The 25,893-nt window shown below is 54.2% G+C and overlaps 13 protein-coding genes and 1 non-coding gene across 14 annotated transcripts; 7 read left to right on the top strand and 7 right to left on the bottom strand.

The window, feature by feature from the left end:
- Positions 1–93: 93 nt before the first annotated feature.
- On the bottom strand, positions 94–1,664 carry BAUCODRAFT_411186 (uncharacterized protein). Its single transcript, XM_007676673.1, has one exon. It carries the CDS (start codon positions 1,357–1,359, stop codon positions 460–462), a length of 900 nt encoding a protein of 299 aa, XP_007674863.1. The 5' UTR covers positions 1,360–1,664; the 3' UTR covers positions 94–459.
- A 219-nt stretch (positions 1,665–1,883) lies between these two features.
- On the bottom strand, positions 1,884–2,362 carry BAUCODRAFT_32042 (uncharacterized protein). The gene has a single exon (XM_007676197.1). The coding sequence runs from the start codon at positions 2,322–2,324 to the stop codon at positions 1,983–1,985; it is 342 nt and encodes a 113-aa protein (XP_007674387.1). The 5' UTR covers positions 2,325–2,362; the 3' UTR covers positions 1,884–1,982.
- Positions 2,363–2,628: 266 nt separating this feature from the next.
- Positions 2,629–3,781, top strand: BAUCODRAFT_411183 (uncharacterized protein). The gene is made up of 3 exons (XM_007676672.1): positions 2,629–2,874; positions 2,967–3,124; positions 3,179–3,781. Exons 2-3 carry the CDS (start codon positions 3,024–3,026, stop codon positions 3,477–3,479), a joined length of 402 nt encoding a protein of 133 aa, XP_007674862.1. The 5' UTR covers positions 2,629–2,874; positions 2,967–3,023; the 3' UTR covers positions 3,480–3,781.
- A 415-nt stretch (positions 3,782–4,196) lies between these two features.
- BAUCODRAFT_120942 (uncharacterized protein) lies at positions 4,197–9,654 on the top strand (the record flags this gene model as incomplete). The annotated part of the gene is made up of 3 exons (XM_007676671.1): positions 4,197–4,307; positions 4,495–7,243; positions 7,301–9,654. The coding sequence occupies 3 exons, from the start codon at positions 4,197–4,199 to the stop codon at positions 9,652–9,654; spliced, it is 5,214 nt and encodes a 1,737-aa protein (XP_007674861.1).
- Positions 9,655–9,996: 342 nt separating this feature from the next.
- Positions 9,997–10,482, bottom strand: BAUCODRAFT_54869 (uncharacterized protein; the record flags this gene model as incomplete). The annotated part of the gene is made up of 1 exon (XM_007676360.1): positions 9,997–10,482. A coding segment is annotated over one exon (486 nt), but the record flags the coding sequence as incomplete, so codon positions are not given.
- A 633-nt stretch (positions 10,483–11,115) lies between these two features.
- BAUCODRAFT_32036 (uncharacterized protein) lies at positions 11,116–12,196 on the bottom strand. Its single transcript, XM_007676196.1, has one exon. The coding sequence runs from the start codon at positions 11,958–11,960 to the stop codon at positions 11,595–11,597; it is 366 nt and encodes a 121-aa protein (XP_007674386.1). The 5' UTR covers positions 11,961–12,196; the 3' UTR covers positions 11,116–11,594.
- Positions 12,197–13,227: 1,031 nt separating this feature from the next.
- Positions 13,228–14,532, top strand: BAUCODRAFT_66419 (uncharacterized protein; the record flags this gene model as incomplete). The annotated part of the gene is made up of 2 exons (XM_007676405.1): positions 13,228–14,187; positions 14,248–14,532. The coding sequence occupies 2 exons, from the start codon at positions 13,228–13,230 to the stop codon at positions 14,530–14,532; spliced, it is 1,245 nt and encodes a 414-aa protein (XP_007674595.1).
- Positions 14,533–14,800: 268 nt separating this feature from the next.
- On the bottom strand, positions 14,801–16,053 carry BAUCODRAFT_105004 (uncharacterized protein; the record flags this gene model as incomplete). Its single annotated transcript, XM_007676670.1, has 4 exons — positions 15,583–16,053; positions 15,434–15,502; positions 14,985–15,355; positions 14,801–14,919 (listed from the first exon to the last, which is right to left on the bottom strand). Exons 1-4 carry the CDS (start codon positions 15,630–15,632, stop codon positions 14,801–14,803), a joined length of 609 nt encoding a protein of 202 aa, XP_007674860.1. The 5' UTR covers positions 15,633–16,053.
- A 14-nt stretch (positions 16,054–16,067) lies between these two features.
- BAUCODRAFT_411057 (uncharacterized protein) lies at positions 16,068–17,747 on the bottom strand. Its single transcript, XM_007676669.1, has one exon. It carries the CDS (start codon positions 17,676–17,678, stop codon positions 16,413–16,415), a length of 1,266 nt encoding a protein of 421 aa, XP_007674859.1. The 5' UTR covers positions 17,679–17,747; the 3' UTR covers positions 16,068–16,412.
- A 124-nt stretch (positions 17,748–17,871) lies between these two features.
- Positions 17,872–20,038, top strand: BAUCODRAFT_410975 (uncharacterized protein). Its single transcript, XM_007676668.1, has 5 exons — positions 17,872–18,041; positions 18,101–18,323; positions 18,376–18,771; positions 18,827–18,926; positions 18,985–20,038. Exons 1-5 carry the CDS (start codon positions 17,998–18,000, stop codon positions 19,713–19,715), a joined length of 1,494 nt encoding a protein of 497 aa, XP_007674858.1. The 5' UTR covers positions 17,872–17,997; the 3' UTR covers positions 19,716–20,038.
- On the top strand, positions 20,039–21,134 carry BAUCODRAFT_410976 (uncharacterized protein). The gene has a single exon (XM_007676667.1). It carries the CDS (start codon positions 20,361–20,363, stop codon positions 20,913–20,915), a length of 555 nt encoding a protein of 184 aa, XP_007674857.1. The 5' UTR covers positions 20,039–20,360; the 3' UTR covers positions 20,916–21,134.
- Positions 21,135–21,809: 675 nt separating this feature from the next.
- BAUCODRAFT_410942 (uncharacterized protein) lies at positions 21,810–24,141 on the top strand. Its single transcript, XM_007676666.1, has 6 exons — positions 21,810–22,283; positions 22,351–22,437; positions 22,496–22,559; positions 22,613–22,875; positions 22,929–23,731; positions 23,785–24,141. The coding sequence occupies exons 1-6, from the start codon at positions 21,927–21,929 to the stop codon at positions 23,897–23,899; spliced, it is 1,689 nt and encodes a 562-aa protein (XP_007674856.1). The 5' UTR covers positions 21,810–21,926; the 3' UTR covers positions 23,900–24,141.
- A 421-nt stretch (positions 24,142–24,562) lies between these two features.
- On the top strand, positions 24,563–24,662 carry BAUCODRAFT_t16. The gene has a single exon. It is a non-coding gene; the product is annotated as a tRNA-Glu (tRNA).
- A 136-nt stretch (positions 24,663–24,798) lies between these two features.
- Positions 24,799–25,618, bottom strand: BAUCODRAFT_22873 (uncharacterized protein; the record flags this gene model as incomplete). Its single annotated transcript, XM_007676104.1, has 2 exons — positions 24,799–25,269; positions 25,322–25,618. 2 exons carry the CDS (start codon positions 25,616–25,618, stop codon positions 24,799–24,801), a joined length of 768 nt encoding a protein of 255 aa, XP_007674294.1.
- Positions 25,619–25,893: the final 275 nt, after the last annotated feature.

Raw genomic sequence — 25,893 nt, 5'->3', positions numbered from 1 at the left:
AAGTGCGAAATGCCTGTCAACCAGTGATTGTTGATCGAACAGCCCAAAAAATCTTCCCCACAATGCAATCACGCCATCAAGCAAGCCGACACGCCTTACGCCATGCATTTCGCCAACTCTATACCAAGAGCAGGGACTCAGCGGTACGATAGTCACCATTGTAGACAGAATTTCACGAATGTGAGGCCGGGGTATACATGAGACGATGGAGCCGACAGGAGACAATGGTGCTAGATATGTCGGTACGGCAGCTTTTGCTGCATATAGATGGGACTGTTCAAGCGTCTATCAAGCCACCCACTAATGCCAATGCAATGCCTGCTTTTCTTCGTAAGGTAGATAGGTATCCCCATACCCAACGCCAATGCTAAAACTGCACTACACAAGTAAGCCAATCACCATCGATCGCGTAACATGTCCGGCGCCAGTGGTGAACCAAACGGAAATCAAAAGGCATCACTATGAGGTAGCTTCAATCTTCAGGCCGTTCTGAATGGCCTCGCTGAGCTCCCGCTGCCGCTGGTCTTCTTGTTCTTGCAGGAACATGGCGTATCGCGAACGCTTGTTGTGGATGCCGCACTCAGTCTTTTGGCGGCCCTTCCATCGACCAGCGCGTTCGTCTTCGCTCTCCGTCACTGGCTGAGTAGAGTGCCAGTCACCAACAGACCGATAACCTTGATCCAAAAGGTCGTTGGTTGGGACATCATTCTCCTTGATGTACGCCTGTACTTGCTTAAAGGTCCAGTTGGCGAGCGGGTTGACCTTGATTACGCCCTGATCATCTATTTCGATGATGTCCAGATCGCCACGCTTCCCACCCTGCGACTTTCTTCGGCCAGTCAAGACAGCCTTGACATCAAGCTCACGGTATGCTCTCTGCGCCGGCTCAACTTTGGCTACGTAGTCATAACGCTCTTCATCTGCCTCCCATAACCGCTCGCCGAACTTCTGTTCGAAATCCGCGGTCGTCTCGCAACCCTCCGGCTTGTACGTGTGGATCTTGAGGTCGGGATACCGTCCCTTCACTCGCTCAACAAGATCTAGCGTTTGCGAGAAGTGGTAGAGTGTATCGAGGAATATGAGTTCGATGTTTGGCTTGATGGCATAATCAAGCTTAGAGATCATGTCCATGATCGCAAGGCCTGTCAATCCGAAGGCTGACGTCTGCCACAGTTGCGGGAGTGATGTAAGGCACCACTTCAGCACATCGACCGGCTCTAACTTCGACAGTTGCTGGTTGATGAACTTCAAGTGCGGCCGAGTGAAGTATATGTCCGGTAACGATTGTGTCGATGATCCACTGGCATACCCAGACTCTGCTTCTGTCTCTGACGAGCTTGACCGGTTCCTGAACGCCATTGTGGATTTGTGTGCGTAGGATAGTATACTCGCCACTTGCGGTATGATTGCTTTTCTTCGAGGTTCACTTTGTGCAAGATCTGGTTCCACGAAAACTCGAGATCAAGATGGAGTCTTTTTGAGATCGTAGCGGAAGACAAAAGGAAACAGGAAATGTCGACTTACCCACCCCTCTGCCTACATCCACATCGCCGGCCGCGGCGTTGTGCTTTGAAATGCTGGGCCGCTCTACGTCAAATTTTGGACAATTGCGTGCTCGCCACTAATTCCCAATCAGGACGGGAACAAGGGGTCTGCAGTCTGGCTCCGATCGGTTTTCGACCAATCAAGAGCCGGTTGGGATGACATTGCCTCTGGAATATGCGGCTCTGCGCAGAGCGTTCGCGATCAGGCTGTGTATTTCCGTCATGGTTACGGTGCGGTACCTGATGATCGCTGTGCCTGCCGGTCGGCTGCAAGGCGGAGGGATCGAAGCGTGGCAGAAGCTTCTCTTGCAGCACTCATTCATAAGCGCGGACACATCGTTAAGGCATTTGCGTGGACGAACAAAGAACAGGCTGACCCTGCTCGATGGTGTACTACAAAGCCGACTGTTATTACCGTCCTGCTACGATTGTGTTGGGCTATTCATGCTGAAAGGCTTCTGTAGTCAATGTCCGATGGCCAGTGCGGTTGACCCCGCCGGCATTTCGCCAGTTCCAGTCGTAATCATGGTGCAATCTTCGATTGTGACCAGTCTGATGACTGTAATTTGCTTCTGGCGTGTTGCAATAAGCATAGCGATTGCGTGACCGGAAGTACCTTGGAGCTCGCACGCCACGGCGGTTTTGCTGTTTCGCAACGACAAGGCCAGATGAGGGGTCGTCTCGCAAAACGTCATGTGACTTCTTCATCGATCTGAAGCGGGGTTTCTGCGGATTTGCGGAGTGTAGGCGGAGCAGTGAAGCCAGCCCTTTGAGGTCCATAGATATTGTAGGCACATTAAGCAAGATTTTGTCCGGTCTGTAAGCGGCTTCAAAGGCATTCCCAGATCGTGAACTTCTATCCCACGCTGTACAGTATGGCCGGTATCACACGCACAGCACTCAAGGCCGGAAAATCAGTTGCAGCAATTGAATGACGTTACGTCGCTTCGCAGTGCTGAAGATCCTGCTAATGTCTAAAGTATTGTCGACGGCATAGATGCCATAGGTATCACAGATTCTGTATGAACGTACAGTCCTCGGGCTGCTAGTGGATGACGAGGTGCTCGCTGGCGATACGTATATAGACTCAACGGCACTGATAGACCGTATCAGCATCCGCTCTATCTCTCGCTAGCGAACAGCTCCTGCGCGCGACGTCAATATCGTGGTACTTCATGAAGCATGGGTTTTCACGAGGATGCTGGCGGAGTTGCACAACGTTTTAGCTGACTTCCACGGAGAGTCACGGTATATGCATTCAAGTCTAGATGCCATAATGTTGTTCCGCATAGCTTTGCCTCTCAATATCCTTATTCTTAATGGACATGGAGTACGTCCAAGAGCAGATCAATGTGACCCCCTCATTCACGCGTGATTTGAGGAGCGCGTCCAAGTCGCTGATTGAAATGATCTGCACGCTAGCACGTGCCCCGGCGCCGCTAAGTCATGCCGAATTCGTTGACTTAGAACTCTCCAACCATGAGCGACTCTGACTTGGAAGCGATAAGGCAGGCACGCCGCCAAGAGCTACAGTCGCAGCAAGGCGGCAGTCAAAGTGGAGGACAAGAAGATGCGCAGAAGTATATTTTTCGACAGTCTGCAATCACCCAGGCTGTAGCTGACATCAAGCGCAGAAACCGTGAAGCCGAAGTACGGTCTTCAATCCTTTCGCAGATACTCGAGCCGGCCGCAGCAGATAGATTGGGTCGCATCAGGCTGGTGAAGGCATCGAGGGCAGAAGATGTTGAGAACAGGCTGATCATGCTTGCGCGAAGCGGCCAGCTGAGAGGGCAGGTCTCGGAGACGCAGCTGAAAGATATCTTGAATGCTGTCAGCGAGCAGCAACAGGAGACCGAAAAGGTCACTGTGCAGAGGAGGAAGGGTGGATGGGATGATGATGATCTGGACGACCTGTTGAACGACGACGACTCATGATGCCGGTCCGTTACAACTTAATGCTCGATACACAGCGAGGTGTTCCGGAAGCTCAAGGATGCCCATCCGTCAGGTTGGATGAAGGCGATGATGTTCTTCTACCGTCTGACTTGTCACGGCTGTGGTGCACCTACGTTCGTCGCAGCTATTGGCTAGGGTACGGACGTGCTTTGGTACGCCCCCGTGATCCAGACCACATACATCGAAGATGCTGCTGGTGCTATGACAACATCTTCATGGTAGGAATCTACCAGATAGAGGAGTATCATTCGCCCAACATGCTGGATTTTTGACTGCACTGTGATCGACCAGCCACGCTGGCTCTGTCGCCCATGTAGCGATACTCCTCAGCACCCTTGTGTTTCAAGTGATGTCCCTAAGAGAAGGGCATATGTAACTAGAATTCCGGAGAAGGTATGTAGCATATTCAACCGCTCCGGTTGAGTTCAGAATTGGTAGGGCGGCGAAGACTCCACGCCAGGCATCGCGGAGGCTGCTTGGTGTTAAGTGAGGTCGCAAGGTCTAAGGTCGCTGATTTCTTTGCTCCACCGTCTCTTGAAGTCACAAACATCCATTTGCCGGCTCTTAAGTAGCCTTTGACGTGATGACACTAGTGTCCAAGCATTGGTCTTGGACTTTTACATTTGTCACGGAACGCTGTCAAACTCGTGTACGAAGCTGTATACACGTCGATCGCTTCAATGCTGCTATTTTGGAATGCAACTGTTGGATCAGAGATTTGAAGGGGCCAAGGACCATACTCCTTTGAAATCAACAGTGAACAGGAAAGAGTACATAGTGGAGGAATCGGCTCACCCAGCCGGATCCGTGGGCGCCTAGATCAGGTTAGACTCGTTTTCGCCGCGATGTGTAAACATCGAACGTCGCGTCTTAGATGCTTCCAATGACACTCTGCTTTCGCACGGGCAGTCTCGGATAGGTTGGGAAGGAGTCAGTAAACTATATGGAGTCATGATGATCCGGCCTTCTCTCTACTTCCGCGACCATGGCTAAGGATGTCTTCCGTGTGCGGCTCAACTGCGTCGACCACTACCAACACCCACCAACTTCACTTGATCCGCTCTTGTGGGGCCCTAAAGCACTCTCATCGACTCAGAGAGGCAACCTACCCCATGTGCCGATCATTCGAGTGTTTGGCGCGACGGAGACAGGCCAGAAAGTCTGCGCTCACATCCACGGCGCCTTACCATACCTCCTCATTTCGTATGCCGGATCACCCGATGCCGACCAGGTGGAGAAGTACATAGCAACCGTGCGACACTCTATCGATCATGCGCTGGCTCTTTCATATCGCCGCAATCCGTACGATAACAATGCTAGGAATAGTACGTTCGTGGCTCACATTTCGCTTGTGAAAGGCGTCCCTTTCTTCGGATACAATGTTGGCTACCGCTACTATCTCAAGATTTACCTACTAAACCCTTTACACATGACGCGGTTTGCAGACCTTCTGCTCCAAGGCGCCATTCTGCATCAAGTAATCCAACCATACGAAGCGCACCTGCAGTTTCTTCTGCAATGGATGTGCGACTTCAACTTGTATGGTTGTGCATATATCGAAGTCAAAGCGGAGAAAGTGCGATGGAGAGCGCCAGTGCCGGAGTTCGAGGAGCTGGAGAACCCAGGTCACTTTTGGCATGACCGTAGTATACCGCCTGGTAGCATCCTTGATGAGCAGCGTTACCCACGTCAGAGTCACTGCCAGCTCGAGCTTGACATTCGAGTTGAGGATATACTAAATAGACACGAAGTCCAACCGAGGGAGCTTCACTATTCCTTTATTGAGCGCCTAGCATCGCTTGAGAACCTGCCACCAGAGGAGAAGCTCGTTCATTCGATGGCTGGTTTGTGGAAAGATGAAACCAAGAGGCGAAAGAAGCGAATGGGCATCACTGATCCCTCCTCGTCGCCCTTCCCGCCGGAGGTCTTGGTCAGCATGTCCGCAGATCCGCGGAATGACAGGAAAGGCGGTTGGAGGCATGAGGAAGAGTTTCGAGAAAGCGTAGAGGCACTCGCACGGCAGGAATGGAAAGCCAGAGGCGGTACTGACATGTCCTTCGAGTCCTTCGCCGGTCCGCAGGAGGCTGATGGTGTGCAAACTGTGCTTGACAGCGTCAACGAGCTGTTTCACGAACGTCTAAGTGCTGAGTGGAGCCGGAAATACCAACTCGCAACGATCGACAATGATATCGGTGGCCTGCATGGATTCCATCAAGGTCAGGCCAACGATGGTCAGCTTGGAGAAATGGCTCTGGTTGACATGAGCAGCATTGCACAGCTGTCACTTGATGACGGCTATGGAAGTGATGAAGAGGTCGCAAAGACTCAAGCTTTGCAGCAGCAACAAAAGCTCAATAATGCGAGACTTGACGGGGCTCTGGACGAGGCGAAGGCGAACGGTCCTCCTGAAGAGATCGAGCATCATGCGCAGCATGTTGAGGATGTGCCAGTCCCTGAGGAGACGCTGCGCAGCGTGGAGCAACATGGCGGCTACAAAAGGGAAGCGCCGGATACCCACCACACCGATCACAAGCGACTAAAGACTGGAGTGGACAGTAGCGGAGCCCCAAGAACTAAACGAGTGGCCTTTTCCATGGTGCCAAATGACACCGAATCTCCTACTACCGCGGCTGGTCGTGTTCCGGACGATGAAGGTCTTGAAGATGTGCCCCCAAGCTGCCAGCGGGCGGTGCCACAACAGAAAGCGCTTCATAAGCCGGCATTTCAACCAACGATACAGCAACCATCATGCTCTCAGCACTCATCGCAGTCCTCCCCTCAGCAAAAGAACAAGCTCAATTTCGTGACTGTTAAGAACCCACATGATCCGGAAACGAAGATGCGACTTAGCCAGAGGGATGATCTTGGACCTCAGAAAATCCCGCAACAGATAAGCGAGAAAGTGCTATCCTTCACTTCTGACCTGCCGATTGCTGCGTTGTCGTCGTCAAAACTTGCTGATACATCCACCCATCTAACGACGAGGCCTACGATTAGCGCTGAGGTGGCGAAGAAGTACAAATCCTCCTTCGCGTTCTCGGCTAAGACCGGCGTCTTGATCTTCGGCCATACTCCGCCGTCATCCGACGAAGTCGTACAGAGCCTGGATCCGCATGTCATCTATCAGGATGCGTATTACAGCAATGAGCGAGACGTGCCTGACCGGCCACGGGAATATGCTGGGCAGGAGTTTCGGCTGGAGAGCAAGACGCTTCCTTATATACCACCATTCGGCAAAGTGGCTGGGAATGTAAATGCTAAAAGCGCGGGCAACGAGAAGGCAAGACTTGATCTTGAGGATCTGAGACGACGGAAACAATGCACGCTCAAAAACTGGGAGATCATGCAGCCACCGCCCACACATGCAGAAGTGCATGCTTGGCTGAAGACTGCAGCATCGACAGATGCCGACATAGACGAGTTGGATGCGCTTGAGATCGACGGCCCACCTACTGCGTCGCAAATCAAGCGGAAGAATCGACCGGCGCCTGAGCTAAGTCAGATCGATGGCCCCACGCAGAAGAGTAAGCATGGCTTCAAGTACTCCCAGAAGAAGAAAAGCACGAGCGTACAGCACGAGACGGGCTACATGTCTACCATGGCCCTCGAGGTGCACATCAACAGCCGCGGAGACCTCGCGCCCGACCCAGAGCGGGACGAGGTAAGCTTCGTGGTCTGGTGTCTGGCCGATGAGCAGATGGAAGATGAAAGCGTCAAAATGGGCATTGCAGTGCTTGACAAGGGCGCCGTAGAACCCCAGCTCATGTCCGAGAAGATTCGCAAGATTGTCGGCAATGGAGTGCAGATTGATGCGGAGGACAGCGAGTTGGACGTCATCAATCGCATGGTCGAGATCGTGCGAACGTACGACCCGGACATACTTACCGGCTTCGAGGTTCACAATAGCAGTTGGGGCTATCTGATTGAGCGTGCCCGGCTACAATACGAGTACAATTTGCCCGACGAGTTCTCTCGCATGAGGTCGCAGTCTCATGGCCGGTTCGGTAAAGATGCCGACCGCTGGGGCTTCACACATACTTCTACAGTGCGCATCACTGGCCGGCACACAATCAATGTGTGGCGCGCAATGAGATCCGAGCTCAACCTATTGCAGTACACTATGGAGAATGTGGTCTTCCACCTTCTGCACCGACGCATACCGCACTACCCTTTTTCGACGCTGACGAGGTGGTATACCAGCAGCAAGCCCAAAGACCTGTCCAAAGTGCTTGACTATCTCATCACTCGCACAGTGTTAGACCTTGAGATCCTTGACGCCAATGAGCTAATACCAAGGACGTCGGAGCAGGCTCGCTTGCTTGGGGTTGATTTCTTCTCTGTCTTCAGCAGAGGCAGTCAGTTCAAGGTCGAGAGCTTGATGTTCCGTATCGCGAAGCCGGAGTCGTTTGTGCTCGTCTCGCCGTCTAGAAAGCAGGTTGGGGCCCAGAATGCGTTGGAATGCTTGCCACTGGTGATGGAGCCGCAATCCGCCTTCTACAACTCACCTCTACTCGTCTTGGACTTTCAGTCTCTATATCCAAGTGTGATGATAGCGTACAATCTCTGCTACTCCACTTGTCTTGGCCGAATCACGGACTGGCGTGGGACGAACAAGCTCGGGTTTGCGGACTTCAAACGGGAGCCGGGTTTGCTCGAATTGGTCAAAGACAAGATCAATATCAGTCCAAACGGCATGATGTACGTCAAGCCCGAAATGCGGAAGAGTCTTTTGGCGAAGATGTTGGGCGAGATCCTCGAGACTAGAGTCATGGTCAAGAGCGGCATGAAGGTCGACAAGGGTGACAAGACTTTGCAGCAGCTGCTCAATAACAGGCAGCTTGCGCTCAAGCTGATTGCTAACGTGACGTATGGCTACACATCAGCCTCGTTCTCCGGCAGAATGCCATGTTCAGAGATTGCAGACAGCATTGTGCAGACAGGCCGCGAGACCCTAGAGAAGGCCATTGCACTCATACATCATACGGCGCGATGGGGCGCGGAGGTTGTGTATGGTGACACAGACTCCTTGTTCGTTTCTCTTAGAGGTCGAAGCAAGGCAGAGGCGTTCGAGATCGGCAACCAGATTGCGAAAGCAGTCACAGATATGAATCCACGACCGGTCAAACTCAAGTTCGAGAAGGTGTACCATCCATGCGTTCTGCTCGCGAAGAAGCGGTATGTTGGTTTTAAGTATGAGTCACCTTCTCAGACGGAGCCAGAGTTCGATGCCAAAGGCATCGAGACGGTGAGGCGAGACGGCACACCAGCAGAACAGAAGATCGAGGAGAAGGCATTGAAGCTACTGTTCCGGACGAGCGACCTTAGTCAAGTAAAAGCGTACTTTCAGAAACAATGCGCGAAGATCATGGGTGGTCAGTTCAGCATACAGGATTTCTGCTTCGCCAAAGAAGTCAAGCTCGGGACGTACGCAGATAAAGGGCCCCCGCCACCAGGAGCTCTGATAGCAACAAGGAGGATGCTCCGCGATCCGAGAACCGAGCCCCAGTATGGTGAACGTGTGCCGTACGTCGTCATTGCCGGTGCGCCTGGAGCTAGGTTGTGGGAGAGATGCGTCGAGCCGGAAAGACTTATCAACGATGAGCGCGCCGAGCTCGACGCGGAGTACTACATCTCGAAGAACCTGATACCACCGCTGGAGCGCATCTTCAATCTTGTCGGCGCGAATGTACGGCAGTGGTATGACGATATGCCAAAGGTGCAACGCATTCGAATGCTGGGAGGTCCGCGTGACGGTGAGATTGTCAAAGGGAAGAAGACGATGGAAAGTTACATGGGCTCTTCGTTGTGCCTCGCTTGCCGTGCACGTCTGCCACCGATTCGGCCCGAGGACGCCGAGCAGGCTCTCCCGCTGTGTCAGCGCTGTCGCGAAGAGCGCCGGCAAGAGACACTCTTAACTCTGCGCCGAAAGCTGCAGAAGGCCGAGAAGAAGGTAGGCGATATGCACGGTGTCTGCCGTTCCTGCGCGAATCTGTCTCCTGATGACGAGGTCAGATGCGACTCTAGAGATTGCCCGGTGATGTACAGCAGAGTGAAGTCGGACACGCAGCTAAGTGTGGCTAGATCTGGGCTAGGAAAGGTGCTGGATCTGTTGCAGCAAGAAGTCTCGGGCGATAAGGAGCAGTTCCAGTGGTGATGCTGAATATTAGGCTAGCTCCGAAAGTTGTCCGTCGCTCTGCTTCGGTTTCGTCGCCACAAAACAGAACACTTCCTCCCGGCACCACAAGTCCTCTTGCTTAATTTCTTCCTGCGCCTGTTTCTGCAGCCATGCGACTCGATCGTCGTCCCAGCCTTCCAGCCCACGCAACGCTTCCGGAATCAACTTCACACAGCACTCCTTGGTCCACATATTCCAGGATGGGTTCAGGTCCACAGCATAGAGCTCTGCAGACTCCACCTTCAGCCCACTCACATTCAGCCACTTTGGAATATGCTCTACCTTGGCTACATCAATATCGGTCTGCTGCTGTCGCAGACCCTGAAATATTTGATCGATAGCCGCACGCTTCACCCCAGGTTTGCGCTGCACTACTTTGAGATCTTGCGCATGCTCCTCGATCCACTGCAAGTACCCTCCAGGCTTCAGCAAGGCGGCAGCGTTCGAAGCCATGCGTACCCACATTTCGGATCCCTTGAGCGCCAGGTACACGAGCCGAATCTGGACTATGTCAAACTTGCTTTCGAACTTGGACCCAAAGCCAGACTCGGCGAGGGCGTCAGCAAGGTGGAAATTGACTCGATGGTGATCTTCTTGCCCTCGCGTGGCTGGAAAGCCAACAGCATCAATATCGAAGCCATCAAGTTGTGCTTGAGGGTACTGCTTGGCTAGGTCAAGAAGCCAAACGCCGGTGCCACAGGCTATATCAGCGATACGCAGCGCTCCTTCTTCCGCATTGGGCACAGGGATCATGGGATGAATACGGAACCCGAGCTGGTCAATAAGCCAGTCGTGCTGCTCGTTCAGACTAACCCACCGAGAGCTATTCAGCTGCTAATACACTTCGCCGGTCGACTTGGCTTGACCTTTGACTTACCGTATATTCTCAGCTTTTCTGCCAGCATCAGTTTGCGGGCGAGGATACGCCTCCCCAGTATCTTGCATCGAATACATCGTTAGTGGTTGTGAAGCCTTAGCGGCGAACTCTGCGATAATTGTCAAAGCGCGCCACAAACATTACGTTGTTGTTTCAAGCGGTGTACGAGCACATTCAAGTAACGACAAACAAATACTGTGTTGTATGGAGATGTCAGAAAGTCTGGGATATGAGTAGCCTATCAAACCTGAGGATTGCTTAGGCATGCTACTTTACTCAGGTAGGCAATCGAAACGCCGCTCGGATACACTCCGCACATCTTTGCAGTATCGCCACCACTTAATCCCAACTGATACGAAAGTGACTTCGGAACCACCAACAAGCAGACTGCCAATGAGTGGCGCGGATTTTACAACTGCAAAGCAGCTCTCATGGGTGGACTTGTGGTGCTTTTGCGCTCATGAACACTGCAGCATGCCGAGCGACGCTGAACACGTTTGGCTCGACGGCGTGATCATCTGCCATCTCGAGTGCCTCCGGAGTCCAAGGACGCGAGCTTGTTGCGCGGATCCGTCTCGCAAATCGCCACAGTGGTGCTTGGGCTTCACTGGTGGTGCTGCTCAGGTCATGCAACGTGCCGATCATGTTGCTTAGGCATACCAGGAATGAAACCCTTCTAAGGGCCTAATGGTCCTGAGCCTGCAATCATTGGCGTCACGCAGCGAAGGGGACGTGCGAAACACGCGGTATCCTATATTGCTGGCCGGAAGCATGGGGTTGCGGCAACAGTATCTACATTTGGTGGATTGGTGTTCATCGGTTCATGCTACTGAGACGAGGGTTCGGAAGGCCAGCGTGAGAGCGAAAGGCGCGGGATCATAGCTGGCAGGCTGCACGGCTGGCTTGTACCACATATCGTGAAGAATCTGACCGGGTATTGGACGATCTGTCGCCCATATGCAACCCCGGATGGATTTCTAGCGGCGATTGATCAGCTATTTACACGATCTTGGGCGTCCGGGCCGACGCTCGAGAATCATTATCAATCTCCAGTGGGCCCATGATGCAGCCAGCTGTAAGCTACTACAACAGTTCCGAAAGTAAGAGGCAGCCCGATCATCCACTTCGCCACACTTCGAGCCTGGGTGCGGTGTTCCTCCAGAATGGTTTGGCCTTCCTCCCTCAACGCCTCCATGCCAGGCTTAGTTGCACTCAGCTCAGAGATGAGATGGCCCATTGACGATCCGCCAAGTGAAGGCTTGTGGTCAGCGCCTCCAATGAGTGACCACTCGCTGTTGCTAGGAGTCTTCCGATAACTGACGGGCGATGATGACCAGCTTCGGTAGCCTTTGCCTGCACGTAGTGATAGCCGATGCACGCTCCGTACGGTAGCCGCTCTCGATGCCATCTGCATCAGCCCAAGTGTATCTGGGATAACAGCTCGCTGTACTGTAGTAAGAAGTCTGGGGATGCTACCTCTACAGGCTGTACAGATGCCCAATGGAGTCACTGCTGAAGCCTCCGGTATTAGTCTTGGCGGTCTTCGCCGTGCTAACCCCTGTGGAACAGTCTACCCCGTCCTAGCACCTCCTCTGCTGGATCTTGGACTCCCTGGCGATGGATTTGATGTTTCTATACTGCTGAAGTCGACAGTAATACGCAAACTCACACGTCCCACGCTTCAGCCCCCAATGCTGCCCCGCCACCAGCCCATTTCGTTTCGCGCGCAGCGCTTGCGGCTGAAACACTGCTTCATCTTACTGTAGCGATCAAATCGTAAGCTATCAGGGTACGAAGGCTAAGTTTTGATCTTCTACTTCTCCTCCAGCATTGGTCCGGCGAGTTTGCATAGCATTGCCATACCTGACATCTTCCCCTCTCTGATTATGTCTTACCTTGGCGTGGACGATCGCTCTTCGCGTACGCGTTCGAAGTCAGCCTCGCGAGACCGGTCAAGATCTAGGGGCGATGTGAGGGCGCCGTCGCCTCCACGATCAACATCCTATGGATATGCTCCGTCGACATCCATGGCGTCCGCTATGCCGGGCTCTTTTGACAGCAACGGCGTAACGCCCACTCACGAAGTCAGAACACCACGAGGAAGCTCAAGCTACTACCCGCCGACGACTACTGGAACATCGCAATATCCTGCTCCTTCACCCGGTAGAGTACCGTATCCTCAGCAGGACGATGACTTCACGATGGGCGACTACACGGACCTTCCACCGCACGAACGGCCCGGATATGTACCGACACAGGCACAGTATCCGCGTCAACCACACGAAGACGACGATCTAGCATATGGCAGCAACAGCCCGGAAGCTGCTCGACGCGCACCGTATGGCTCGCAGTATCCCGACCGGCCAAGTAATGCGCGTCCGGACCCTGGCTACCGCTACGCACCGCAGCAAGCATCTGAACCCACACGTACTTCATCTCGTGACTATCGGTACGCTCAGCTTCCAGAAGGTGTTAAGTATACCACACGACCACAGGATGTTACTCGTCATGCATCCTACTCGCAACCTGGAGAGATGAGGCCAGGGGGAGTGCGGCCACAAGACGCTCCCAGGCACTATCCGTATGCTGGGCATTCTGAAAGTGCCAGCGTCGTAGACATCACGCCTGGGCATGACCAACGCGATCGCTCTTCATCCAAGCCTCAGCGTCTATCAATGAACACATTAGGTGGCGACCTACTCCCAGGCGGACGTCGACCATCACCTAGTGGTCACCGCTCGGACATGCCGCCGCCCAGCCCGCTACTAGAAGCGTACCACGGAACCTACCAATCCATCTCTCCCATGCCTTTTGCCATCAAAGACGACGATGACCTAAGCGACATGGAGTCTCTCGAGCTAACCTCCTCCCGCCACCATGTCTGGCAAAAACCTCACGGCAACCTCTCCCAAGACGTCTCTATACTCGTCAAGGATAAAAAGCGCGTAACAGTCTATGACGCAGAGGGCGACGCGAAACGCCTCTCCAAAGCACTCGCCCACACGAAACCCGACCCGGACCCCATCATCGACATCCTGCCAACCCTCTCCCACGACCAAATCTGGGAGCTCCGGAAAGAGTACAAGAAGCTCGTCAAGATCCAGGGAAAAGGCATCAACCTACCCAAACATCTCAAGCTCAAACTTCCCGGCACCAATTTCGGCAAAGCCGCGTACGTCACCGCCCTGGCGCGGTGGGAAAGCGAAGGCTACTGGGCCAACTTCTGGTACCAGGCACATGGTAGCCGGCGGGAACTCCTCGTCGAAGCGCTGATGGGCCGGACGAATGCGGAGATTCGGATGATCAAGGATGAATTCAAGGACAAGCGGTATGCGGATAGTTTGGACCGGTGTATGGAGAAGGAATTGAAGATGGATAAGTTCCGCACGGCGGTGTTGTTGGTGCTGGAGGAGAGGAGGCAAGAGGAGAACGAGGTGTACCCGCCGGAGTATGTAGGGAGGGATGTGGAGGTGTTGCATCAAGCGTTGACGGCGCCGAAGGGTGGGGAGACGGCGATGTTGCAGGTGGTCATATTAAGGTCGGATAGGCATTTGCGGGAGATTTTGCGGGAGTATGAGAGGAGGTATGGAGAGAATTTCGCGAGGGCGGCGCTAAGGAAGAGCAATAATCTCGTCGTAAGTCTACTTCACCTCCACACAGTCTGTTATCGTCGCCAATACTGACCACATGTTCAGGGCGAAGTGATAGCCCACATCCTCAACGGCGTCATCAACAAAGCAGCCCGCGACGCCCTGCTTCTGCATCACGCCCTCCAAGACATCGCCGAGAAGAACAAGGACGACGAGCTCCGCTACGAACTCCTCATCTCGCGCCTCATCCGAGTACACTGGGATAAAGCGCATCTGGAGCGCGTAAAGCGCACCTACTACGAACGCTTCAAGACCGTACTCGAAGACGACATCGATGATGCCACGGTGAGCGACTTTCGCGAGTTTATGGTTAAGCTTTGCGAGAAGTAGTAGTAGTAGCAGCATATGAAGAATGTTCGTACCAAGACTGGACTTTTTCGGGCGCAAGCTGTGATTTGCGCGCAGGCTATTGTTCAGATGTCAGATACACGACGCCGCCGCTATGCACCTATCAAGAAACGCCCGGGAAGAAGCCTGCTGAAGCGTAGCTAGCGTTAGGAGTTGCTGGGTATATAGAGATTGTTGCCGTTAAACGAGATCGGAATGCAGATGGTCGTGATTGTGGAGTGGTCGGAAAATGCGATGGTCGCTGCTCCCTTCACATGACCGTGCAGCAACCGGTATCCTTGTCGCCCTTGGCGTTCTTGACTTGTAGAGCGACACGTGCGGCTTCCGTGAAGGCTTCGTTCACGCCGCGGTTCTTCATGGCGGAGCATTCTGCAAAGCACGAAGGGTCAGTATACACATACCTCCCCCAATTGTTCGTCTGGCTCAAAACGTACCAAGATACCTAAGCGCCTTGACCCGCTCCGCGACCGCCAATCCCTGCTTATAGTCTATCAGCGGCCGCTTAGGCTCCGCAGTGACATCTTCGTCCGCCTGCCCTTCCCTCAGATCACACTTCAGCGCCACGAGCACCAGTTTCACGCCGGGACAGTTCTCGGCAATCTCGCCGACCCATTTGCTCTCCACGTTCTCAAGTGACTCGGGTGAATCTACGCTGAAGCAGAGCATGATGGCGTGCGTGTCGTCGTAGGAGAGGGAGCGGAGTCGGTCGAATTCTTCTTGGCCTGCCGTGTCCCATAGCGAGAGCTCGACGTGCGTGTTATCGATGAAGATGTCGTGGACGTAGTTTTCGAAGACGGTGGGTTCGCTAACGGTAGAGTGTTAGTGAACGTGGTAGTCAGGGGCGGCGATGGTGACGGTGGTGTCCGAAGGATGGACGACTTACTATACTGTAGGAAAGTAGCCTCGTGTGAAGACGTTTAGTAGCGATGTCTTACCGCACGCGCCATCGCCGCTGTGATTCGCGGTCTGTTAGCCATCGCCTTCATGCTACCCAGCCGTTTCCTGTGGAAGGGAAGTGAGAGGGTAACGTACAGCAGCACCAGCTTGCGCGACACCGTCTTAGAGCCTCCGCAGAGCGGCATCTTGTCCTGTCCTCAGGCCGATGGCGCAGCTCTACCGAACCTCCTATGTCTCGCACTCCGCGTACGTATGTCGGAAGAGTCACTTCCCTCCCTTCCAAGGCACCACGTCCTCCGTTCCTTGCCCTGACGAAAGTACAACCGGCGTTGATATAGGCAGCTGAGATATGCCGTTAACCCGTCTTATCCGCCCCCGGAGGCTTTCCTGCGCTGTGCGAATGGCCCTCTAACCCCTAGATTGCTGGAATGAATAGTGATATTCCACGACGGCGATGCCTCTGAATGCAGAAGTTTGACGCAACGCAATGAATTGCTTGTGAAGGGAGAAGAAGATGGAGAAGAAGGCCCCACCGGTCACTGTTGAGCGCAAAGAGCGGATGTGTTCTGCCGGGAGGAACAGCGCCCTGCTTCCCGACGCCTTCCCCAGCCAGACTTCCAGCGATCTGGGCGGAGGCTAATCTTAGCACCGAAGCCGAAGCCAGCATGGGCCCACGTTTGCGCAACCTTCGATCCGACCCCGCCGAACTCACCTGCCTTTTACGGTGCAACGCCCAACGGGCCATGCATCTACGATGGCGAGGATGGAAGCACGGCATGGAGGCTAGAAGGGTGGAAGGGCTCATACAGTCTTGATATGTCGATAGATACATCTTTCAACACACCTATTGTCGCTACGAGCTCGGCAAGCGGCATAACGCTGACATAGACTAGCTGGAAAGACCCTGGAAGGCCTTGCTGCAGTATCGTGAACAATCAGCTCTCGCAAATAGGCGACGCTAGCATTCAATAATCTTCTCCACTTCCGCCCCGCCGACCCTGCAGTCTTCTTCCCAAATCAACCGCCTCAGCATCCCTCCTTACACTACCCACGAACCGACCTTTCTCAGACCTTTTCGTATCATCTTCCTCGCGCTGCCTGGCCTCCCTGTTCGCAACAGCTGCAAGCCTAGAGCTGCGTTCAGCTTCCAGCTCGGAAGCGTTTGATTGCATCGCAGCGAGCCTTGCAGCGCGTTCGGCTTCCTCGTGTCTCTCATCATTGGGCGGCGAGCTGTAAGGCTTGCGCTTGCTGCCGAGCTCCCGTACCGGCGAGCGGCGGTGACGGTGATTGCTGTCCTCGCTCCGGCGCTGATATGGTGACCGCGAACGAGAGTCTGACGAGCCAGAGCGGCGTGGGCTGGGGTACGATCGTCTCCGGTCTTCGCGCTCGTCATCGCGTCGTCGCCGAGGTGGAGTGCGTGAGCGGGAGTATCTGTCGTTCTTCTCCTGCCTTGAGCGGTATTGGCGTTCACGGCGATCTACATCATCGCGCCTTCTCCTGACGGGCGACCTTGACCTGGAAGGCGTGACTGACGGCGACCGCCTCCGATTCCGGTGCGAACGCTGTCTGCCCGCGTCACGCTCTTCATACTCATCGCTGTAGCGCCTACGCTTGCCCCTACGGCCATCTTCGTCGTCCCGATGCCTGTGCCGATGCTTCCTGCTATGCCGCCTTTCCTTCTCCTTCTCCTTCTCCCCCTCCTCCTCCCTCCCTGCCGCCTGCATCAACGCCCGCCTCCTCGCCGGATCACTCATTGCCGTCTCATATGCCGCCTGTTCCTGCCGCTTAATTGCCAACATCGGATCACTCGCCACCTTAGCCGCCGTATCCCTCGCCGTATTCGCCTTCTCATTCAACGCCATGAACCCACCCTCCGTACAATCCGTCTGCTTCTTGACAGCCTCTACCTCCCTCGTCTTGACTAATCCGTCCAACCGTCGCTTTCCCAGTAAGTACCCTTCCATCTCCTCGCTGACACCACCACCTACTCCGACCGAGCCGGAGCCGGGGCCATTGTACATCCAATCTACCTTGTCCACCCGTTTCTTCCCGCCCGCAGCTTCTTGGAGCCGTTGCAACTCTTCGATCGCACGTTCTTCGGCGCGCTCTTTGAGGACTTGCTCGGTCTTTCTGCGCTCGTCCAGCGCTTTTTTCTCGGCGTCGTGGACTTTCTTTTGGTTGGACATGAGCACTGGGTGCCATGACTTCTTAAGATTGAGATCGCCTCCCATGGTTGCGGTTGTTGGAAAGGGGCTGCTGTTTGATACTTGAGATGAAAGTTGGACGGAGAGGGTGGGCTTGTGGAAGTGTCAGAGTGCATGTGACTGGGCTTTGCTAGCGTAGAAGGCGGGCCGGGCGGGATCTCTCCGCTGGGGCTTATCGATTGCGAGTCGTGCATGTATCTGTGGGAGCCCATGCTGCCCGCACACACTCGCTCGTCTAGGTACGTTGCCAACAGACACACAACGACAAGTGTGTACGACTCATACACAGTATCTAAACGCTTCTACCGTCGCCGAACAAGAATCTAGCCTAGATTCCGCCGCCAACATGTCGGACGACGATGACTTCATGCAGGCATCGGACGAGGAGAAGTAAGGCGTAATGCGATACATATGCAATTCGGGGGGTCAACAAGACTGATACGATGTAGCTACGACTTCGAGTATGAGGATGACGACGAAGCGGAGCAGGGTGGCGATATCGATGTTGAGAACAAGTATTACAACGCCAAGCAGATGAAGGCCGATGCGCCGGAGGAGGCAATCGAAGAGTTCCTGGGCGTGCCAGCACTAGAGCAAGAAAAGGGTGATTGGGGGTTCAAAGGCTTGAAGCAAGCCATCAAGCTCGAGTTCAAGCTTGCTCGGTATAAGAAGGTCAGCGACACCCAAACGCCGACACACTATCCTCTTACTGATCGTTGTTCAGGCTGTCGAGCATTATAATGAGCTACTCACGTACGTCAAATCAGCTGTCACCCGCAACTACTCCGAGAAGTCGATCAACAATATGCTCGATTTTATTGAGAAAAATGCGGAGGGCGAGGCCGCACATGACTGCATGGAGCAGTTCTACTCAGCAACCCTCGAATCGTTCCAGGCAACCAACAACGAGCGATTATGGCTATCCACAAACACAAAGCTTGCTCGACTGTATCTCGCCAACAAAGACTACCCACGATTGACAGCGAAAGCGAGAGAGCTGCACAAGGCATGTCTACGCGAAGACGGCACTGAAGATCCAAGCAAGGGCACCTACTCCATGGAAGCCTACGCTCTCGAAATACAAATGTACGCCGACACCAGGAACAACAAGCGTCTCAAGGTATGACAAATTCCGATGGTGACAAATGGCGGGTGTCGACTAACTGTCAATGCAGGGCTTGTATGAGAAGGCGCTCAGCGTCCGATCTGCCGTGCCACACCCAAAGATCATGGGTGTGATCCGCGAATGTGGTGGGAAGATGTACATGAGCGAGGGTAAGCAAAGGATGGACGACGCCCTGCAGCAGTTCATGTCCGCTAATCTGACTTTCAGAGAACTGGAACGCTGCGCAGGCTGACTTCGGCGAGTCATTCCGCAACTACGATGAAGCGGGCTCACTGCAGCGCATACAGGTGCTGAAGTATCTTGTCCTGACAACGATGCTGATGGGCTCGGACATCAACCCGTTCGATTCGCAAGAGACGAAACCTTACAAGAATGACCCTCGCATTGCAGCCATGACCGAGCTCGTTGACGCCTACCAGCGCGACGACATCACGCAATACGAGAACGTCTTGAAGAAGAATCAAGATCTGCTCGCCGATCCTTTCATTGCCGAGAACATCGACGAAGTCACGCGCAAGATGCGCACCAAGGCTGTCGTTAAGCTCGTGGCACCGTACACTCGCTTCCGTCTCGACTTCATCGCCAAGCGCCTTAGCATTTCCATCGCTGAAGTGCAAGATATCGTGGGCTTCCTCATCATGGACCAGAAGCTCCGAGGCAAGATCAACCAGGATGCCGGAACCGTCGAGATTGAGAGCCGCGCGGACCAGGACCGGATGACCGCCGTAGCGGAGTGGACAGACGCGATCAGATCATTAGCCTCGTTCGTGCTGAATGAGGGCGAAGGCTTCAAGTCGGACGACGCTGGGCTTGGTGGGGCAGGAGGCAGGCCCGGCGGCATGGAGAGCTTCGCAAGCGCGCCCGATGCCCTGCTTTCAACACAGCGCACGGCGAAAACGGGTGGCAGAAAGCCGAACCGTGGCGCTGGCGGCAAATGACGTGCAGATGGATGTACGGTGATTAAGTCAAGTGAAGAAAGGTAAGCTTGATGCGCATTAAACTGGTTCACACACAGTGGGCCTAAGTGCAGATCGAACGCCACGGTTCTTGACGCGACGAAGATGTGGCGGCTATCAGAAGGTATTTGGAAGCACCACTGCCCTGAGCACCCTCACTTGCGGATGGACGAAATGGTTCTGATCGATGGTCCGACGACTCGGCAACTCTCAGCACTGAAGCAGATCGTTTACCGTCACACCGGATACGCAAGGTGCGCTCGCGGACAATCTCGGGCGTCGAGTCTGTGCTCGTTGCACAGAACTAGCACCAGAGCGCGAAAGAGCAAGCGGGTTCGATGAAAGCAGGCGTCCGTCGCAGATTGATCGATGAGGGACGCGCTGGCTCGCGCATTGCGAGCGAGTGAGAGACAGAGAGCGGGAGCAGTCAATATTCGTCATCTGCATAGCGTGGTTATTGCATAAGCGAGGGTACATTAGTCTACCGTTCCCTTCCATCCGCGTTCGTAGACGCTCCGGAGCGGCTCGGGAAGCCGACATCTACCCGCAGAGGAAGGAAGCGATCATACCGTTAACGCCTCGCCTACGAGCTTGTTCGAGGGGTTCTGTCACCGATCGCCAGAAACCATGGTGGGGAACTTGCAGACGCGCCCCGCCGGTGCCGCTGGTGCAGCGCGATTCGCCCGCCTCCCTCAACGATGGATCGGGTCGTACAGAAGCGAAAGGCTTGAGCCACGCTGCCGGGATCCTGCATCACCTGCGTCGTTCGGGCAGTCTGGGGAGGATTGCTTTGTTTGCGACAGATCACTTTTCGAGCGCGGATTTAGCAAGGGATTGTGGTGTTTTCGTCGGTGGCTTGTCTGCTTGATAGGCTGTTATTGGTCTGCTGCATGCATTCGCTGGCTGTCTGGTCGACACGTTCCAGTTGGCGTGCATACGAGCGATCCGAGATCTCATTTCAAGTCGAGCTTGGTGGTGGATGTGGGTGCCAGCGTACCTTGCTTTATAATTTGCATTGAGCGCGATCAGGCTTCGGTTTTCTGTTGTTCTGCAGCTTTGCTCCGCGAGAGTCTGACAATGCGCAGGCCCCGCCGTTTCGTAGAACGTGAGGCTCACCTTGATCGACTCGATTGCAGGCGGCTTATCGTTAGTTCGTGCCAGGAATACCACTCATTCCGCTGACAAGCTTGCACTACGACAATCCGACTGGCGGATGAGTCGGTGGGCATCTGATACATGGCTTAGGCGTTTGTCTCTGCCGTCAGTGCGGAGGATCTCATTACCTCTGATCTAGCTGCGCCAGTCAGGCGAAGGCAGGAGCTAGGTAGACTTTATGAACGATCTTGCCGGGCTCTCTGCATGATCTATTCGCAGCCGTGCCTTGACAACTCGTGCCGGAGAGGCTTGCCTTTGTGCTGCGCACGTCAGTTCTGGTACGTGAACAGAGGGGAAGAGAGAGATCTTGCTGCCGCGCAGGACATCGAGCCAGATGGCTAGTTGAGATTCTTAGATAGAGGACCCGCAATGGCTTAACATTTGGACCATTGCGTCTCGAAGGACAGGTTCTCAGATACTGATTCGGGGGCTTGCGGTTACAGTGGATCCGGGAGGGCTGCAGCATGGTTGATCGTATATCTGGCGCTACGTCCCATCACCCTGGTCGATTCTTGCATCTTGCCTTCTCTGCTACCGTGTCTGCTTGTACCGTGCCCCGGTTACCTTACAGCAAGGAAGCAGCAGCCTATTGTCTCGTCTCACTTCGCGTTGCGTGCTCGCTCATCCGTGGCCCCGAGCAAGGCAGGGCAGGGAGCAGCCGGGGTGCGTACAGTCCTGTGCGCCGGCTACTACTTGTGCTGCTTCAATTCCGCCCATTGTTACATACCTTTAGCTTGGACGGATGTCCGATCTACAACGAACCTCGACCTAATTGTCGCTACTGTCAGCCATTGTACAGGTAGCTGGATGGTTGCCACCAGGTTCATGCTGGACGTCAGGAACAGGTCTTGCCACATTCCAGAGACCTGACCACGGGCATCAGCTGCTATATCGAAACAGCTCGACTGCAGGCAACACGACCGTCCAGCTTTACCTCGGCGGCATTTCTTGCATGCTGGAACGAAGCCAGCAGAGCGAAGCAAACAAACCACGTCGCCCCGCTTAGTCGCAGTAGCTTGGGTCGCTAGCACGGCAATCATGATGAACCGCCGACCTGTCGCTACTGCTGCATCTTACTACCACCTCCCCTACGCTACGAACAGCTTTGCCCACGGACAATATCATGATCCGGCCTTCCTGTCCGTGGGCTACCGACCGCTGCATTTGCCGTTGCAGCAACAGCAACATTCCGCAGAGCATTTGTCCTTAGCCGGCTTTCAGGACCCTGGCTTCCAACTCCTGCAACAGCCGTCAGTACATCAACACTCACTGCCCGTACGCACGCGACTGCAGCATCGTCGAGCCGCCCAGGAGGCGATGGCACACCCACAGCAGTCAGAGGAGCAGTTGGCAGAGCTTCAGAAGTTGAGCAACGCGTGGGAGCCGGAAGTGATTGTAAGTGATGCGGCGGGTTGATGTGGCTTTTAGATCGCGGGAAGCTAACGATATAATCACCACACAGGGGCCGCTTGTTGGTCCACGCGAGCCGAGCACCAAGATCACAACTGAGTATGCGTCTGCTGACCCGGTATATCAAGTCAAGACTGCGGTAAGCTCTTTCTGCATCATAACTTGAGCCAGCCAGCACTGCTAATACGTTAACGCAGGCACTACCGCAGAAGTACTCTCATTACCGTACAGTCAGGGGCGATGGCAAATGCGGTTGGCGAGGTTACTACCCACCATGCCGGTCGCATGCAGAGTCAAATGCTAACAAGTTGCAGCGGTCGGCTTTGGCTACTTCGAAGCCCTCATCCGCTCGGATGACAGCACCAAGTTTCTCTTCGAAGAGGCTCGTCTCAGGTCGATGTCCAACGTATTCACTGCTGCTGGTATCGACTCCATGGTGTACGAGGACTTTGCGGATGAGGCTCTTGGATTGCTGAGGCGCATCTACGACGCCGCGCATACCGGTGATGCTACTGAGATCCTGTTCGAAGCGTTCAATGACGAGACGGTCCAGAACTACATCATCACCTACCTCAAGGCATGTCATTTGTTCCGGCTCTTGCGCCTGGTAGCCGCTAACAGCGAGACTAGCTTATAACCACGGCCTGGATGAAGACGAATGCCGGGGACTATGCGCCTTGGATCGAGAACGGCCAGACTGTGGATGAGTACTGCGATCACTCCATCATGCCGATCGGCGCGGAGATTGAATCCGCTGGTCTCGCGCCACTCAAGGATGTTCTACTGTCTCCCGCAGGCATCGCGCTAGAGGTGCATTATCTTGACCGATCTCCCACCGACGCTGGTGATATCCAAAACTACTATTTCGGCCCAGCCAGCCAGCCCACCGTTGGCACTGTGAGACTCCTCTACCGACCTGGCCACTACGATATACTCTACAAGAACGAGGACTTCCCACAGCAAGTGACAACCTACCTACAGTTCGCCAACCCAGACCACCAAGACTACGTGCAGAACATCGCTGGCTGCGACTTCATGACGGCCATACCTGGAGGTTCAATCATTAACCCCCATCAAGCCTGGCTATCTGGTTCATGCTACGGCAACAGCGTGTCCGACATCTCCGCGACTCCGGCACCCATTCAGCAGTGCGTCCAGCGGACTCCAGCGGCTGTCCACGCGCCCTCCGTCATCGTGCACCAACAGTTGCAGCCGCAAACGTTGTACATTCCGGCTCCTCCACAGCAGCTAATAACGCCGCCCACTGAGCTACCTCAGGAGCTGGTCATACGTACTTTACCGCAGGTCAGTCTCGCGCAAGCCGGCCTTCACGGGCAGGGAGCCGGACCGTTCAGAGCTTCGCCCTGGCAGTATGAGGATGGCCTCATGCAAGCCACTTCACGTATGCCATTGCAGACTACCATCTTCCGCAAGTAAGGATATTTTGAACCGAGCCTCTACGTGTGTGGTCGCTAATCATTAGTAGTTCCCACTTCAATACAGCGCATTTCAATAACCCGGACTTCCAGCCTGAGGAGTGGAAGCCGGATGACGACTACGTGACAACAACTTCGAAAGGCTTCCGACATAGAAACGGCTGATGAGGCTTGTACTGCTCTTTGCGAAGTCGCACGATCGTTCCCTGCGCGGTCTGCCTACCGTTGACACCGACGATTCGAGCATTAGCGGCCAATCAAGGCGGAACACCAAGTTGCAGCTTGCATGCATTATCATACCGCCAACACTCCTATCATAACCAAGCGACACCTGCATACGCTCCTTGGTCTTTTCGCTCAATGAGCGAAGCAGATGGTTAACGACGCCTTGACGACCATAGACTTATCAACCTCAGGGTACTTAGAGCGGCAGAGACCGCAATCAGTATCACCTAATTCTCGAGCATAGCATATTTCAATCATCAGCGACTATGATAACACCCATCAATAGCGACGTGTTAGCACCTGGAAAGCGTGCATCACAGGCGAAACAGGGGATTGGTATGTGGGAAGCCGCCAAATCGTTGGTGGCGCGGTAGATGCATTTAGCAATGGCGATGGGGATAGCCTCGATTTCTGCTGCGTATGGATGATATGCCCACACCCCTCTCGGTTGTCAATGAGACAGTCTTACATAGCTACAATTGTAAGCAAGCATAATTCAACCAGACGCCCTATTGTGTACGTCAGACCGCTAGTTTCGGCCTTTCTTCGGTGAATTGCAATTCTGAGACATACTCGATTAATGGGGCTTCCATCAAGAAATGCTCCGATGTGGTGTATCGGCTAGCATCACCCGCTTTCATTATGTATTTCTTGTCTACTGAAGGTTGCCGGGTAGAGCCGGGTTCGACTCCCGGCATCGGAAGCCAATTGCTCTTTTGGAGTCGGTTTTAGCATAGCAATGGCAATTGAAGATTGATTTTGCGAACATATTGGCTTGTGTCAAGCATTGCACGTTTGCATTTTAGTGCCCTGCATATGCGGGGAGGCGAAACTAGCGCCTAGTTCAACGCCCTCCCACCATCCACAGGTAGTTCTATACCTGTGATAAAGTCTGCCTCATCGCTCGCCAGAAAAGCAGCCGCATTCCCAATGTCCCTCGGTGTGGCATACCTTCCCAGCGGTATTCCCTTCATGACCACAGCCCTCCCTTCCGGCGTATCAGTCCCTCCCAGCACGTTGACGACCATGGATGTATCCGCTATAACTGGGCAAATAGCATTGCAACGCACTCCGTCTTTGGCGAACTCTGCTGCCAAACCTTTCGTAATTGCTGACACGGCGCCCTTCGAGCCTGCATACCAGACGAGGTTAGGGCGGGGTCTCGGAGCGCTGATTGAACTGACGTTGACGTATACGCCATGCTTTTGCTTAGCGAAGTAGGGCTGGATAGCCTTCGCGGACTGATAGAGCGGCGAGACATTGATCGACATGATACGGTCGTACTCTGACCGCGGAACTTCATTGGAAGGCTGTCTTTGTCAGCGGTAACTCCAGCGATCGACGTTGACTTTAGAAACGTACGCCAGCCCGATGCACCACACCCGCATTGTTCACCACGATATCAAGGCCACCCCACTTATCCTGACATTGCTTTAATGCTGCTTCCCAGTGCTCGAGGTTTGTAACATCGCCCTTGTAGAACATTGCTTTGTCCTTCGGCAAGCCGTCGGCCACCTTCTGGCCATGTTCTTGGGAGATCTCGAAGAGCAATACATTGGCACCTTCGTCGACAAACTTTTTCGTAATGCCTTCACCAAGGCCCATGCCAGCGCCGGTAACGATGGCCGTTTTGCCATGCAAACGGCCGGAATGAGACATTGTAGGCTGTGCACTCAAGAAAGAAATCGAAATTCTTGATCGGTAGTAGAAAAGCGTTCGAGTCTCGAGGGAGTTAAATAGCAGGGACTTACACTATTTGCCGTCATGTAACCTAGGTTGTGTGCATCGTCGCGAAGGTCGATCATTGAGCTGCTCTCCGCATACTGCAGCTTTCCAACCCCGCAACCCTATGTCTCCGGGCATTATATCCGTGAAGAGATATCCTTCACGCCTGTGATGCATCGCGCCAACTCCAGTCCAAGACATCGCAAGCC

Source organism: Baudoinia panamericana (genome assembly GCF_000338955.1).
Source record: "Baudoinia panamericana UAMH 10762 unplaced genomic scaffold BAUCOscaffold_4, whole genome shotgun sequence".
NCBI classification, from domain to species: domain Eukaryota; kingdom Fungi; phylum Ascomycota; class Dothideomycetes; order Mycosphaerellales; family Teratosphaeriaceae; genus Baudoinia; species Baudoinia panamericana.
Note: the sequence above shows the minus strand (reverse complement) of the source record. Positions and strands in the feature narration are given on the sequence as shown.

What these genes read in the sequence shown, in the direction of transcription:
- BAUCODRAFT_411186 (XM_007676673.1), bottom strand. Translation starts at nt 1,359, where the DNA reads ATGGCGTTCAGGAACCGGTCAAGCTCGTCAGAGACAGAAGCAGAGTCT.
- BAUCODRAFT_32042 (XM_007676197.1), bottom strand. Translation starts at nt 2,324, where the DNA reads ATGGACCTCAAAGGGCTGGCTTCACTGCTCCGCCTACACTCCGCAAAT.
- BAUCODRAFT_411183 (XM_007676672.1), top strand. Translation starts at nt 3,024, where the DNA reads ATGAGCGACTCTGACTTGGAAGCGATAAGGCAGGCACGCCGCCAAGAG. An exon ending in GGACAAGAAGATGCGCAGAA is followed by an intron (nt 3,125 to 3,178) that starts GTATATTTTTCG and finishes CATCAAGCGCAG; the next exon opens with AAACCGTGAAGCCGAAGTAC.
- BAUCODRAFT_32036 (XM_007676196.1), bottom strand. Translation starts at nt 11,960, where the DNA reads ATGGCATCGAGAGCGGCTACCGTACGGAGCGTGCATCGGCTATCACTA.
- BAUCODRAFT_411057 (XM_007676669.1), bottom strand. Translation starts at nt 17,678, where the DNA reads ATGGGAGGCGATCTCAATCTTAAGAAGTCATGGCACCCAGTGCTCATG.
- BAUCODRAFT_410975 (XM_007676668.1), top strand. Translation starts at nt 17,998, where the DNA reads ATGTCGGACGACGATGACTTCATGCAGGCATCGGACGAGGAGAA. An exon ending in CAGGCATCGGACGAGGAGAA is followed by an intron (nt 18,042 to 18,100) that starts GTAAGGCGTAAT and finishes GATACGATGTAG; the next exon opens with CTACGACTTCGAGTATGAGG. An exon ending in GAAGATGTACATGAGCGAGG is followed by an intron (nt 18,927 to 18,984) that starts GTAAGCAAAGGA and finishes TCTGACTTTCAG; the next exon opens with AGAACTGGAACGCTGCGCAG.
- BAUCODRAFT_410976 (XM_007676667.1), top strand. Translation starts at nt 20,361, where the DNA reads ATGGTGGGGAACTTGCAGACGCGCCCCGCCGGTGCCGCTGGTGCAGCG.
- BAUCODRAFT_410942 (XM_007676666.1), top strand. Translation starts at nt 21,927, where the DNA reads ATGATGAACCGCCGACCTGTCGCTACTGCTGCATCTTACTACCACCTC. An exon ending in CGTGGGAGCCGGAAGTGATT is followed by an intron (nt 22,284 to 22,350) that starts GTAAGTGATGCG and finishes ATCACCACACAG; the next exon opens with GGGCCGCTTGTTGGTCCACG. An exon ending in CAGACTACCATCTTCCGCAA is followed by an intron (nt 23,732 to 23,784) that starts GTAAGGATATTT and finishes AATCATTAGTAG; the next exon opens with TTCCCACTTCAATACAGCGC.